General features: G+C 44.6%; 1 protein-coding gene across 3 annotated transcripts in view; it reads right to left on the reverse strand.

Annotated features, from left to right (window-relative positions):
* fgf12a (fibroblast growth factor 12a) overlaps positions 1-14,760 on the reverse strand; it is a 230,875-nt gene that overhangs the window by 25,450 nt on the left and 190,665 nt on the right. For all 3 annotated transcript variants that reach the window (XM_078564377.1, XM_078564375.1, XM_078564376.1), the window contains exon 4: positions 3,425-3,623. In XM_078564377.1, the coding sequence (XP_078420503.1) occupies positions 3,425-3,623 (199 nt within the window). The remainder of the gene's footprint in view (positions 1-3,424; positions 3,624-14,760) is intronic.

A 14,760-nucleotide genomic window follows, 5' to 3' on the forward strand; every position in this document is an offset into this window, starting at 1 on the left:
TTGTCCTGCTTTTTGTGCGCAGGACATACGTAGCCAGGTAGATGCCAGTGTTGTAACTGTACTGGAACAGCTTGGCTCGGGGGCGTGGCAAGTTCAGGAGCACAAGTCTATTGCCAGAATATTGCAATATCCAGTGCCTTCAGCCATTTCTTGATATCAACGTGGAGTGAACTGGACTGGCCTCTGTGATGCTGGGGACCTCTGGAGGAGGCCAAGATGCATCATCCACTCGGCATTTCTGGCTGAAGATTGTAGCAAATGCACTTACTTTTGCACTGATGTGCTGGGTTCCCTGTCATTGGGGATGGGGATATTTGTGGAGCCTACTCCTCCGGTGAGTTGTTTAATTGTCCACCACCATTCATGACTGGATGCAGAGCTTAGTTCTGGCCCATTGATTGTTGGTCTATTGCTTGCTGCTTATGCTGTTTGGCACTGCAAGTAGTCCTGTGTTATCGTTTCAGCAGGTTGACACCTCATTTTTAGGTATGCCTGGTGCTGCTCTTGGCATGCCCTCCTGCACTCTTCATTGAACCAGGGTTAATCCCTTGGCTGGATTTTTTTTTAATTCATTGTGGGGTTTGGCCTCACTGGCTAGGCCAGCATTTATTGCCCATCCCTAATTACCCTAATTGTTCAGAGGGCATTTTTAAGAGTCAACCACATTGCTGTGGGTCTGGAGTCACATGTAGGCCAGACCAGGTAAGGACGACAGGTTTCCTTCCATAAAGGGCGTTAGTGAACCAGATGGGTTTTTAAATGACAATCAACAATGGTCATCATTAGACTTTTAATTCCAGATATTTATTGAATTCAAATTCCACCATCTGCCGGTGAGATTCGAACCTGGGTCCCCAGAGCATTACCCTGGGTCTCTGGATTACCAGTCCAGTGACAATACCTCTACGCCTCCCCCTAGAGTGTGGGAGAGTGGGGGATATGCCGGGCCATGAGGTTGCAGATTGTGTTCATGTACAATTCTGCTCCTGCTGATGGCCCACAGCGCCTCATGTCACCCAGGAGTCTTGAATTGCTAGATCTGTTCGAAATCTATCCCATTTAGCCCGGTGGTAGTGCCACATAACACAGTGGAGAGTATCCTCAATGCGAATGTTGGACTTCATCTCCACAACGACTGTGTGGTGGTCACACCTGCCAATATCATCATGGACAGATGCATCTGTGGCAGGCAGGTTGGCAAGGATGAGGTCAAATATGTTTTTCCCTCTTGTTGGTTCCCTCACCACGTGCTGCAGACCCAGTCTAGCCTTTAGGGCTAGAGGTGCCACCGAGCCACTCTTGGTGATGGACACTGAAGTCCCCCACCCAGAGTACATTCTGCACCCTTATCACCCTCAGTGCTTCCTCCAAGAGATGTTCAACATGGAGGAGCGCTGATTCATCAGCTGAGGGAGGACGGTACGTGGTAATCAGCAGGAGGTTTCCATGCCCATATTTGACTTGATGCCATGAGACTTCATGGGGTCCAGAGTCAATGTTGAGGACTCCCAGGACAACTCCCTCCAGACTGTATACCACTGTTTGGCCACCTCTGCTGAGCCTGTCCTGCCGGTGGGACAGGGCATTCCCAGCTATGGTGATGATGGAGTCTGGGATATTATCTGTAAGATATGATTCTATGGGGAAGACTATGTCAGGCTGTTGCTTGACTAGTCTGTGAGGCAGCTCTCCCAATTTTGGCACTAGCCTCCAGATGTTAGTAAGGAGGATTTTACAGGTTTGACAGGGCTGAGTTTGCCGTTGTCGTTTCCGGTGCCTAGGTCAATGCCGGGTGGTCTGTCTTTGTAGCAGTTTGCTACAGAGGGCATTTAAGAGTCAACCACAGGTAAGGAATGGCAGATTTCCTTGCCTAAAGGGCATCGGTGAACCAGTTGGTTTTTTACAACAATCGATAATGTTTAAACTTTTAATTCCAGGTTTTTATTGAATTCCATCGGCTGTGGAGGGATTCGAAACCGAGGTCCCTGGATGACTAGTCCAGTGACAATACCGCAACGCCATCGCCTCTTTCTGGTAGGAACCTCGCCCTCTTCTTAGATGGTAGCCCTTGACTCCTAAAACAATCGGTGCCTGTTTACCTGTTCACAATGCTAGCTACAAGCATTGTCTAGCAGGTGCACACACTGGGAAACGCGCTGTGCACCACCCCCCACCAACTCAACAACTGTGACTCAACACTTCTTCCGCTTAATGGTTGGAAAATCAAGGCTCTGTGACAATGTTGCCAACCCTCCAGGACAGTCCTGGAGGTTCCAGGAATTGGAGACTAACTTTCAAGACACTCCAGTGAGCAATGGCCCAGGGGAAACACCATACGATGCATCAAAAAGTGTGCTTTTTCAGTTTCTTTGAACAATTTCATGGTATTGGTTATAAAAATATTGGAGGTGGGAAAAGAAGGCAGTGTGACTGACACTGAAAAAAACCATCCAATCAGGTACTGAGGAGTATTTACGCTTTTCAATTGGGTGAGGGGTGGCTGGGCACTGCCAGGATGGACATGTCAGGCAACCAATGGTGGGAGTGAGGGGACGGGGCAGTTGGTGGCTGGAGGTCATGTGATGAAACACTCAAGGGATACACCCAACCAGAGTTACAGAATGATAGAGTCTTCCAGTACAGAAGGAGGCTATTCGGCCCATCGAGCCGGTGCTGGGTCTTTGAAAGAGCTATCCGATTTAATCCCATGCTCCAGGTTTTTCCCCCTATCCCTGCAAATTAGTTTTCGTCATGTACATGCCTAGTTATCTTTTGAAACTTCCTGTGGAATCTGATTCCGCCACCCTTTCAGGTAGAGCTTAATGACCCACTGGCAAAAGTATTTCTTCTCATTTTCAACCTCTTGCTCTTTTGCCAATTATTTCACTGACCCACCTGCCAGTGTTTCTCTCCATGTTTCATCAAGCCCCCTCATTATTCTGAACATCTCTATTCTGTCACCCCTCAACTTTCTCTGCTCTGAGGAGAGTGACCTCAGCTTCTCCAATCCCTGCATGGACACAACCCCCCCATTTGTGCTGTTAGTCTGAATTTATAGGATTACTCTAAATGAGATACTTATTTTACTGAGATTTTAGAAGGTGAATCTGGTTCAATGGGTTAAAAAAAAAATCAACAAAGTTTTGGTCTGCCAGAAGTATTAAAGAAGTTTCTCTCTATAAAATCTAGCTGTGCTCTCCACATTGTCAGTAAATGATGGATGTCATGCAATCAAGCTTTGGGGCTCTGAAAGGAGGTTTTCCCACTCCTAGTGCGATGCATAGAGTCTGGGGTTCACAGTAAATGGTTCTGAAGCCCATCTAAAAGCTGAATGACCATCACAACCAATCAGTCTCATCCACCCAACCAGCTTCCCACTAAAACCTCACATGCTTCACCGTTACAAGTATAAGAAGAAACCTACCTTCGATTGGTTTTGGTAGAAAATGGGAGGATGGCTTAGTTTTCTTTACCCGGTTCCCCTTCATGACCTGGCCATCCTTGCTGAGTCCCAGGAACCAGGCTCTGCCTGACTCCTGCTGCCGGTATAGAGTTGAGGAGTAGATGACATAATAGTTCTCAAAAACAGATTCCTTGAACTTGCATTCTGCTGTGAAAAGTTCCTGTTACAAAAACACACAATAAAAAACATGATTGGCTTGTTGCAAAGTGACAATGGACATCTTAGCACCAGCATGAATTATTTTGCCTGTACATTTTCTGTTTGAAATATACATTAGTTGATCAATGTCTAAACTTCAAGCTGATGCAAAACTCTGCAGACTGTGGCCTAACTTGCACCAAGTCCCATTCACCCATCACCCACTGTGTTGATTGGCCCACATTAGCTCCTGGTTTGACAAACAGGCGGGCGGTGGAGATGGTGCCTTTGACCAAGAGCCTACTTTCCCTGACCAGACGGAACATTCGTCAAATTGTAACAAGACGAGCTCACCACAAAACTGGTCGTGACTTTCCTGACAAGTATAGAAATGCTATCCTTTTGGGAGGATTAGCATTCTGTGTTACAGTCTGGAATTAGGTTGTGACGCAGACTGAGCTCACGTGGAACATGTCTCCTATTGGCAAGATCACCCCTCAAAATTGGAGGGAGGACCAGAGGAATGGACCAAGTGTTTGCAAGAAATTGAGTCCAGATGGGCTGGGTTGCAAATTTGCTGCTAGGTTCATGGCTTCTACTTGATGATTATCTCTTTATATTGGGTCTCATAGTAAATCAATAAAATATAGAAAAAAAAATCTTGATTTTCTAATTGTCATCCTTGTGAATAGTTCAGAGGGACAAAGTATAGGTTGGCCTGGCTCACACATGAATCGCGGAACCATTAATAAGAGCAGTTTCTTTGGCTCTTGGTTTCAGGCTTAAACAATGCAGTCTTTGGCAGCTGAAAATGTGACTTGGGACCTCGATATAAATCCCCCCCCCCCGCCCCCCCCCCCCCCACAATAATGGGTAGGAGGAGGTTAGGGCGAAGTCAACCCCACCCACCCCCCCACAAAAAATGTAAAACCTGACCCCAACCTGACCTATGTGTGTTTGTCACCATCTTTACTTTGCTGTGTGTAATTTTGGCTGTCATGCTTCCCTACAACTGACCACATTTCAAAAGGCATTTCGTCAACTGTGAAGCACTTTGGAAAATCGTGAAGGACGCTAGATAAGTGCTAATTCTTTTATCTTGATCCGCGTATATCAATAACATTAGGAGGTGCGAATGTCAGTGAACAGCAGCCGTTCGGACACAGGAGCTAGCTGGAAGCATCTGGAATTTGACTTGATGCTATTATAGCTTGACATGTCTTTCCTAAGCAACTGTCACATTCTTTAATGTACTGCCAACACATGTAAATCTACAAGGTAAAAAGGACCCTCCTAACCGAGGGAACATGCGACATTACCAAAGTTAGCAGCCAAAGATACAGAAGGCACGCTGTTCTGTATCTACTAAAATGTGTCGAGAAGCTTTCATGAAAGGTGGAGATTCTGCCAAGATTTATCTCCAAGGACTGTTACAATTCATTCAAAGTGTAAAATTTCACAACCCCTGATACATCCTGTTGTAATGAAAAATAACACTTGCTATTATACAGAACCTTCTCATGTCAAAGCACCTGGATGGTATTCGGTAAATGGATTACATTTTTAAGCATTTAAGATGACCTAAGTTGACGGTAACAAAACGGAGAGAAACTATTTCCTCTTGTTGTCTCTTGGTTAGACTGCATCCGAGGTGAACGTGTTCAGTTCTGAGCATCACATCTCAGGAAGAATATATTGGCTTTGGAGGAGATGCTGCAGATTCATGGGTTAGACAATGAATACAGGGACATAAACTTGGCTTGTACTCCTTTGAGTATAGAAGATTGAGAGGTGATCTGATCAAGGCATTTCAAGGGCTTGACGGGATAAATAAAAGCCATTTCATGGGGGGATTCCAGAACAAGGCAGTATAAACTTAAAATTAGAACCAGGTTGTTCAGGGGTGATGTCAGAAAGCACTTCCTCACACAAAGGGTAGCGGAAATCTGGAATTTTCCCCAAAGAGCTTGCTGTACTAAGACTATAGAGCTTGGTGTCCTGTGCCCTTCCCCCAGTCTCAATCTCTCTTCTGCCGTCTTATAGTCTCGCTCTATAGAATAATAGCAGTGCTTAAGGGAGAGTGTGACATTGAAAGGAGCAATGTCACCAACAATGGCACTGACTCTCCAGTTTAGAGTGATGAAGAGAATCTAAATCTAAACATGTTCCAGGTAACATTTAAGAACATGAGTTTCTTTTGCAGTCTTTATTCCTTAGATTTAACTGCAGAATGGTAAATGGAGCCCAACGCTAATTATTTTACATAAGTAAATTGTTCCCTTACTGTTTCAGCCATGGCCCTGGGGGTAGCACTCTTGTCTCTAAATCAGGAGATTGTAGTTTCAAGTCCTACCCTAGAGATTGGAGCACCAAATCCAGGCTGACATTCCAGTGCAGTACTGAGGGAGTGCTGATCTGTTGGAGGTGGATGAGACATTAAATTGAGGCCCCCACCTGCCTTTATAGGTGGATGTAAAAGATTCCACAGCACAATTTTGAAGAAAAGCAAGTAAGGCCTCCCCAGTATCAAAGGGTGCCGTTGAGGTATCAGGGCTGGGTAATTATTTGGGTCAAGATAACCAGAGTCTGGCAGGAAGGAAGGGAGAATACAAATTTAGTGCACCAGCAGATAAGGCTAGAGTTTGCGAAAATGGTAAAAAGATAGGTTTAAAGGCTCTGTATCTGAATCCATGTAGCATTTATAACAAAATGGATGAACTGTTGGCACAGATAGAAATACATATGTATGACCTGATAGCCATTATGGAGACATGGAGTGGGATTTTCCAGTCCCGCCAGCGGTGGGCATCACTGCAGGCCCATCGCACCCATGATAATACCCACCGCTGGCAGGACCAGAAAATCCTGGACATGGCTGCAGGGGGACCAAATCTGGGACCTGAATATTGAAGGGTATTTGACATTTCGAAAAGAGGAAGTTAGGAAAAGGTGGTGGGGTAGCTCTGTTAATTAGGACGTCATAAGTATAGTAATGAGCAATGACCTTAGCTCAAATGAGCAAGATATAGAATTAGTTTGGGTAGAGATAAGAAATAGGAAAGGCAAGAGGTCACTTGTGGGAATAGGTAATAGACCCCGGACAGTAGTTACACTGTAGGACAGAATATACAGGAAGAAATAAATGCGGCATGTCAGAAACGTACTTCAATAATCATGGGTGACTTCAATCTACATGTAGATTGGACAAATCAGACTGGCAAAGGTAGCCTGGAAAATGAGTTAATGGAGCGCATGCAGGACAATTTCTTAGAGCAGTACATTCTAGAGCCAACCAGGGAGCAGGGTATCCTAGATTGGGTAATGAGCAACAAAACAGGATTAATCAATAACCTGATGGTAAAGGAGCCTTTAGTGACAGCGATCACAACATGATAGAATTTCATGCTCAGTTTGAAGAGGTTAAGTGTTGGTCGAAGATTAGTGTTTTAAACCTAAATAAATGTGATTATAAGTGTATGAAAGCAGAGCCAGCTAAAGTGAATTGGGAAATTAGGTTAAATGGTAGAACAGTTGAGATGCAGTGTCAGACTTTTAAGGAGATATTTAATAACTGTCAGCAAATATTTATTCCATTGAGAAAGAAAGAATCCTTGAGAAGGATGCATCTTCCGTGGCTGAATAAAGTTGAGAATTGTATCAAATTGAAAGAATCACTGTACAAATCTGCAAAGATTAGTGATAGGTCAGGAGATTGGGGAAATTTTAAGAACCAGCAAAGAGTGAGTAAAAAAAAATGAAGAGGAAGAAATTAGAGTATGAGAGAAAGCTAGCTAGTAATATAAAAACAGATTGTCAGAGTTTCTACAAGTATTTAAATAGGAAAAGAGTAACTAAAACTAGTGTTGGCCCTCCAGAGACTGAGTCTGGGGAATTGATCATGGAAAACAAGGAAATGGCGGAGGCATTGAACAGGTATTTTGTGTCTGTGTTCACTGTAGAATACTTAGAAAACTTCCTGAGGACACTTGAAAATCAAAAGATGAATGGGAGGGAGGGAGGAACGCAAAACAATCACCATCACCAGGGAAAAAGTGCTGGGAAAAGTATTAGATCTGAAGGCTGACAAGTCCGCTGGACCAGATGGCCTGCATCCTAGGGTCTTAAAAGTACTCGCTGCAGAGATAGCAGAGGCATTAGTTAAAAATTTCCAAAATTCCTTAGATTCTGGAAGGGCCCCAATGGATTGGAAAATAACTAATGTGACACTTTATTTAAGAAAGGAGGGAAACAGAATGCTGGAAACTACAGGCCAGTTTGTCTAACATCTGTCACAGGGAAACTGCTAGATTCCTTTATTAAGTAGGTTAAAGCAGGATACTTAGAAAAACATAATGGGATCTGGTAGAGTCAACAGGGCTTTGTGAAAGGCAAATCATGTTTAACCAATTTATTAGTTTTTGAGGAAGTAACAAGCAAGGTGGATAAAGGGGAACCTGTAGATGTGGTGTACTTGGATTTCCAAAAGGCATTTGATAAGGTGCCACATTAAAGGTTGCTACACAAAATAAATGGCCTCAGGGATAACATGTTAGTCTGGATAAACGATTGGTTAGCTAGCAAGAAGCATGGAGTAGGGACATACGGGTCTTTTTTCGGGTTGACAGTTCACAAGCTGTAACAAGTGGGAGTGCCACAGGGATCAGTGCTGGGGGCTTCTACTATTTACAATCTACATTAATGATTTAGATGCAGGGAACAAATGTATGATCACTAAATTTGCCCATGACACCAGGATAGGTAGGAAAGTAAATTGTCAACAGGAGGTAGAGAGTCTGCAAAGGAATATAGGTGGGGTAAATGAGTGGGCAAAAATTTGGCAGGTAGAATGTACTACAGGAAAATGTGACTTTGTTCACTTTGGCAGAAGAATAGAAAAGCAGTATACTATTGAAATGGAGAGAGATTGCAGAACTTGGTGGTACAGAGGGGTCTGGGTGTCCTGGTACATGAATCACAAAAAGTTAGTATGCAGATACAGCAAGTGATTAGGAAAGCAAATGGAATGGTGGCATTTATGGCAAGGGGAATGGAATATAAAAGTAGGGAAGTTTTTCTGCAGCTGCATAGGGCATTGGTGAGAATATATCTGGACTACTGTGCACAATTTTGGTCCCCTTATTTGAAAAAGGGTGTGACTGTGTTTGAAGCAGTACAGAGGAGGTCCACTTGACTCATTCCTGGGATGAACAATTTATCCTATGAAGAAAGGTTGATACCATTACCCACTGGAGTTTAGAAGAATGAGAGGTGATCTTACTGAAACATGTAGGCCAGAATCTTCGGGTCGACGAGTGGGGGCGGGGTGGGCCCCGCTTGCCAACATGTAAAATGACGTGCGGTGACGTCGGGCGTGCGTCCCAACGTCACCGTGCATCATTCCGATCTTCAGTTTGGCGGGCGCGCACCAGAGTCGGCTGCGCGATCGCCGAACTGTCAAAGGCCCATTAAGGCCACTTAAATGCCAATTAAAATACTTAACTGAGCTGCCTGTCCAACCTTAAGGTCGGTCGGGGGTGGGGGGGCAGGTGAAGAGCCCAGGCGGCCTTCGCATTTTTCATGAAACCTCATCCACGGGCGGAACGAGGTTTCATGAAGCTTTTTAAAGTTTAATAGAATTTTTAAATAAAATTCATTGACATGTCCCAGCTCATGTGACACTGTCACATGAGAGCACGTCTTAAATTTTTTTCTCCTCCTTCATTTAAATTTTTAGAAATCAAACTAATCTTCCTGAGGCAGCTCCGTGTGGGTAGCGCTGGGCAGGCCTCAAGTGGCTCGCTCACGCCTGCTCTCGTCCAACACCCCCCCACCTCCCCAGACGGAGAGAAAATTCTCCCCTTAAAATCCTGAGGGGATTTGTTAGGGAGATACCAGGAGGATGTTTCCACTTGTGGGAAAGACTAGAACCAGACGACGCAGTTTAAGAATAAGAGGTCTGCCTTTTAAGACTGAGATTAGGAAGATTTTTTTTCTCTCTCAGAGTGTCGTTAGTATGTAGAATTCTCTTCCACTGAAAGCAATGGAGGCTGGGTCACTGAATTTATTCGAGGTTGAGTTAGGCAGATTTTTAATAGACAAGAGTGTCATGGGTTATGGGGTCAGACAGAAAAGTGGATTTAAGAGCGCAATCAGGTCAGCCATGATCTTATTGAATGGCAGAGCAGGCTCGAAGGGCCGAATGGCCTACTCCTGCTCCTACATTCTAATGTTCCTATGGTATCCTGGCCAACATTTAGCTCTCAAACAAAATCACCAAAACAGATTACCTGGTTATTCTTTTGTTACTGTTTGTGGGATCATGCTGTGTGCACAGTGGCTGCTGCATTTCTTACAACAGTGACTAAACTTCAAAAGTACTTCATTGGCTGTGAAGTGCTTTGAGACATCCAGTGGTCTAAACGCAAATCCTTCTCTCTTTCTAACTGATTTCCAACCATGCCCTCCTGGGGAGCCAGGTTACATAGTTATACAAGTCTTTGCATGAAGAAATTTATGCTGAATTCACAAGTGACTTGTTTGGAGCAGTAAGAAACAGCCTGGCATTGTTATTGGTCTTTTTCTTTCATAAAGGAAATAGAACCTACAGCCATAATACCTCAGCACCGTTCATAGTCACATCAGTTTGAACATGGAGGTTATTGGGAATCCTGGTGTAGTGGTTAAGTTCCAGACCAGTAATCCAACAGCCTCGACTAATGATCCAGAGGCACAAGTTCAAATTTCACACGGCGACCGACGATATTTAAATGCAATTAAATAAATCTTAAATAAAAAAAAGCTGGTATCAGTAATGGTGACTGGGGAACCACGGGATTATTGTAAAAACTTATCTGGTTCATTAATGCCCTTTAGGGGAGAAAATCTGTCATCCTTACCTTCCCTGGCCTAAATGTGACTCCAGATCCACAGCAACATGGTTAACTCTAAGCTGCCCTCTGCCTAGCATGCCACTCGGTTGTACTCAGGAGGGCAGCTGAGCACCTTCTCAAGGGGATGGGCAATTCTTTCTGGCCTTGCCTGCAACGTTCCCTCTAGTTTTTGTTTTGTTGTGTCGCCTGTTCGTTTAAACGCATGGTATCTTTGAATCCTTTTGCCCAGCCATACACATGCGGTATCTTACAGGGGACACCTTTAGCACGCTAACTTCCAGGCTGCACACGCAGCTTAGAGGGAACGTTGCCTGCCCACATCCTGCGAATGAACAGCCGCGAGTTTACAAGTCACCGTGCTGTCCGGGTTTGTCCGTCTGCAACTGTTTTCCACGTACTGACCAGTTGTACAGGATCTTGGTTTGAAAGCCTAGGTTTTATATCTTTTGCATTTTCAGCTCCTGCTGAGGTTGGAAGTAGGTCACGGACATTAATCTGAGCTGCAGAGAGGCTAGGCGGCTGTTTGGGATCCTCGTGTCAGCCTGGTTTCTCTCTGGAAAGACAAATCCAGCGCTCTTCGGAGTGGGGATGAGTGTTGGTTCACGTGGGTGATGGCAGTCCCCGATTCCGCCCGTGTTCAGCCAGATCACCCCCCGGACTTGCCCCGGTGCCTGATGTTTGGAGGAGGAGCAATCAGCCGCTGAATCCGTGCCTGGTCACTTGCCTGGGTGATTGCAGCTGCAAGAATACTCAAGAAGACCAGCGACCAGCACCATCCAAGGCAAAGCAGCCCATTTGATTGGCAGACCATCCAGCACCTCCAACATCCACTCCCTCTACCATCAGTACACGCTGGTCACCACTGGAGGACCTGCAGCTCTGACTGTCTGCGCCCTGAATCATCAGTTCTGACTGAATTCATCTGCAGCAACATCAGAAATAAATCAGTATTCAAACTTGCATCGGAACGGGAAGAGAAAAAGACAGGAGACTAACTAAATCTATCACTCGGTCTCCACTCATGGGAGATGAGATCTGTTAGCTAAACACAGCGTGGGTATGTGAGAAAACTGCACATGAACATTACAGCCCTGTGTAAGTCGTTACGTATCCTTGAGGAATGCTGACTGTGCAACAATGGCAGCCCCCAAGGGGGCTCGACGGACTCCCACCTTGCTTGACCCCATTGTAATTCTGATGGAACCAAAATTCAGGCACATTCCTTCTGATTATGCCATTGGGGAACTGCCTGGGGCGATTTAGAGCTGGCTTGACAGGCTGCTGGTAAGTCAGTCAGGGATGGTTGCCTAATTTCAACCTCTCTGCACTAAGTGTCAGGTACAGCGTCGGTGACTGACATCACCCTGGGAAGGCAGTCAAGTGTTGAAAGCACACAAAAAAAAACCCCAGCTACTTCTCTGCATTTTTAACCTGCTATCTCCCTCTACCACATACAGCACTTAGCTATAAGAGAAAGGCTTTCAATTCTATAGCACCTTCCACAACCTGAGCAAGTTCCAACATGCTTTACTATTGAACTGCAATCACTGCTGTAATGTCGGAAACGTGACAGCCAATTTGTACACAGCAAGATCCCAAAATCTGCAATGTCATGACTGGCCAATCTGGTTTTTTTTTTGAAGTAATGTTGATTGAAGGATAAACACTTGCCACAACAGTAGGGAGAACCTCCCTACCCCTTTTTCAAAATAGTGCCTTGGATATTTTATGGTCACCTGAAAGGACAGGCAGGGTTTTGATTTCACATCCCAGGCCAGATTTTTGTCTGGTGCGTGGAGGTGCGTTTCGGTGTGCCGATGGCCAGACTTGGAGGAAATCCAATTTTACCCCATTGTCATTTTCTTCTGGTAAAAGCAAAACACTGCGGATGCTGGGAATCTAGAACAAAAGCAGAAATACCTGGAAAAACTCAGCAGGTCTGACAGCATCTGCGGAGAGGAACACAGTTAATGTTTCGAGTCCGTATGACTCTTCATCAGAACTAAGGAAAAATAGAAAAGAGGTGAAATATAAGCTGGTTTAAGGGGGGGTGGGACAAGTAGAGCTGGATAGAGAGCCAGTGATAGGTGGAGATAACCAAAAGATGTCATAGACAACTCTCTCCTCTATCCCCCCGGCTTTTTTCCAATAATTTATATAGTTTTTTTTTCCACCTATTTCCATTATTTTTAAATATATTTCCATCCATTGTTCTATCTCTACCTTTTAGCCTATCTTGATTTCCTCCCCCACCCCACCCCCACTAGGGCTATCTATCCCTTAACAAAAACAGAATTACCTGGAAAAACTCAGCAGGTCTGGCAGCATCGGCGGAGAAGAAAAGAGTTGACATTTCGAGTCCTCATATCTGTCCCTTGCTCATCCTGCTTTCTACCCTTAATGTCCGCATTAGCATATTTCTTAGCTAATATCACCACCGTCAACACCTCTTTGTCCTTTTGTCCATGACATCTTTTGGTAATCTCCACCTATCACTGGCCCTCTATCCAGCTCTACCTGTCCCACCCCCCACTTGAACCAGTTTATATTTCACCTCATTTCTATTTTTCTTCAGTTCTGATGAAAAGTCATTCGGAACATTAACTGTGCTCCTCTCCGCAGATGCTGTCAGACCTGCTGAGTTTTTCCAGGTATTTTTGTTTTTCCATCATTTTTCTCATTTTCTTCTGGCCTTTATTGTGGGTCAGGAATGCCTAGTGTGCCAAATGCACACCCGTCCCCTCTGAGGCCGGGCTTCCCCTTTTAAATGGCAGATGAAAATTGGATTTCCTTCCGCACACCATTTTTATCTGGATGGGCAGGGTTTTGGAAGCCCACTAAATGCATCTCAGGTTTGAGAGTTCTTGAAAAAAATGGAAAGCTTGCGGAGTTGGAAACATTTTGAAAGGTAAGTGTAAAATGTTTTGATACCTTCAGATTTCACTGGTAGGTGCTGGATTACAATGTAGATGTGTTTTTAATGCGGTGATTCATCACAGGGATCTGAGTTGCAAAGATAAGTTGACCCTCACACTGACCACATTATGTAACTGTTCACATGAATTACAGTGCTTTTCGAATGGAGAATGTACAATAAGGTATTACAGAATGCAAAAAACAATGTCCTCTGTTGTCATCTTTTTGTGTTCTGATTTAATTGGACTGGCTGTTTAAAAAAAAGTGCTTCTGTAAGTGGGAAAAATTGGTCTGCACCTGTTCCCCCCCTCATTGATTAACAGGCACTCTGCTTTGAAATGGAAATGGATATCTGTTCTGGCAGTGGAGCTGGAAGTTTTTGCTATGACAGCTGTTCCATTATGAATGCTTGGCTGTGTTTCAAAAGCTTCAGCTTAGCAGGTGCTCTTATTGATCCAAGAACTACTGAAACTTTTCCAAATTTTTTTTCTATTTTTTTCTACTTTTTAATTATTTGTTTCTAAAAGTAGGAGATTATGTCTTTAATGTGGTTTCTAGTTTGTTAACAAACCTATTAGGTATTTTAAGGATGACAACTATTTTTCCCTTGAGTTTTTCGGTCCAGTGAAAGAATAAAGTATTGATGACAGGGTGTTTGAATTCAGGGTTTTCTTAGATTGTTAGAGGATTAATGGTTTTCGACTTGATTTTAACATAATTCTCAATGCTATTGCATGGCTCCTGAGAACTGTACATAGTGCATACTGGGTGAATGGCTATGGAGGAAACATGGGGGACATAGAGGTGACAAGGGATGACACAGGGAAATGTGAGGTGTCATGGGGGAATCTGACAGGGCAAGGGGTCTGGTTGAGGGGGTGAAGCGGTGATGGATGTGGTTTAGTGGGGGGGACCTTTAAATGATCTTCGGAGCTGGGCTGCAGTGATGGAGAACGAGGCAGGCCTTCTAACTGGCCTGCCTCTGCACCCACACAGCTCACACACCCCGTTGCGGCTTGCAGACTGCACTGTGAACCTGATTCTTGTGCGAAAAGATGAAAAAACCCTTGTAAAGTCACACCTGGATTGGGTACGCCATTTGCAAGCCATGCAAATGCGCAGTTTGGGTTTTCCCAAGCCCAGATGAAAATTCACCCCGCCCACCCTGTCTCCAATAGATGACATCTCTGACAGTGCAGCACTCTCTCAGTACTTCACTGGGAGCATTAGCCTTGATTACGTGTTCAAGGCTTGGGAGTGGCACTTGAACCCACAATCTCCTGCCTCCGAGGTGAGAGTGCTGCCCACTGAGCCATAGCTGACACTGTGATGATCACTCACTGTTGCCATGGG

This window comes from Cetorhinus maximus, chromosome 19, assembly GCF_964194155.1.
Source record: "Cetorhinus maximus chromosome 19, sCetMax3.hap1.1, whole genome shotgun sequence".
Taxonomy (NCBI): domain Eukaryota; kingdom Metazoa; phylum Chordata; class Chondrichthyes; order Lamniformes; family Cetorhinidae; genus Cetorhinus; species Cetorhinus maximus.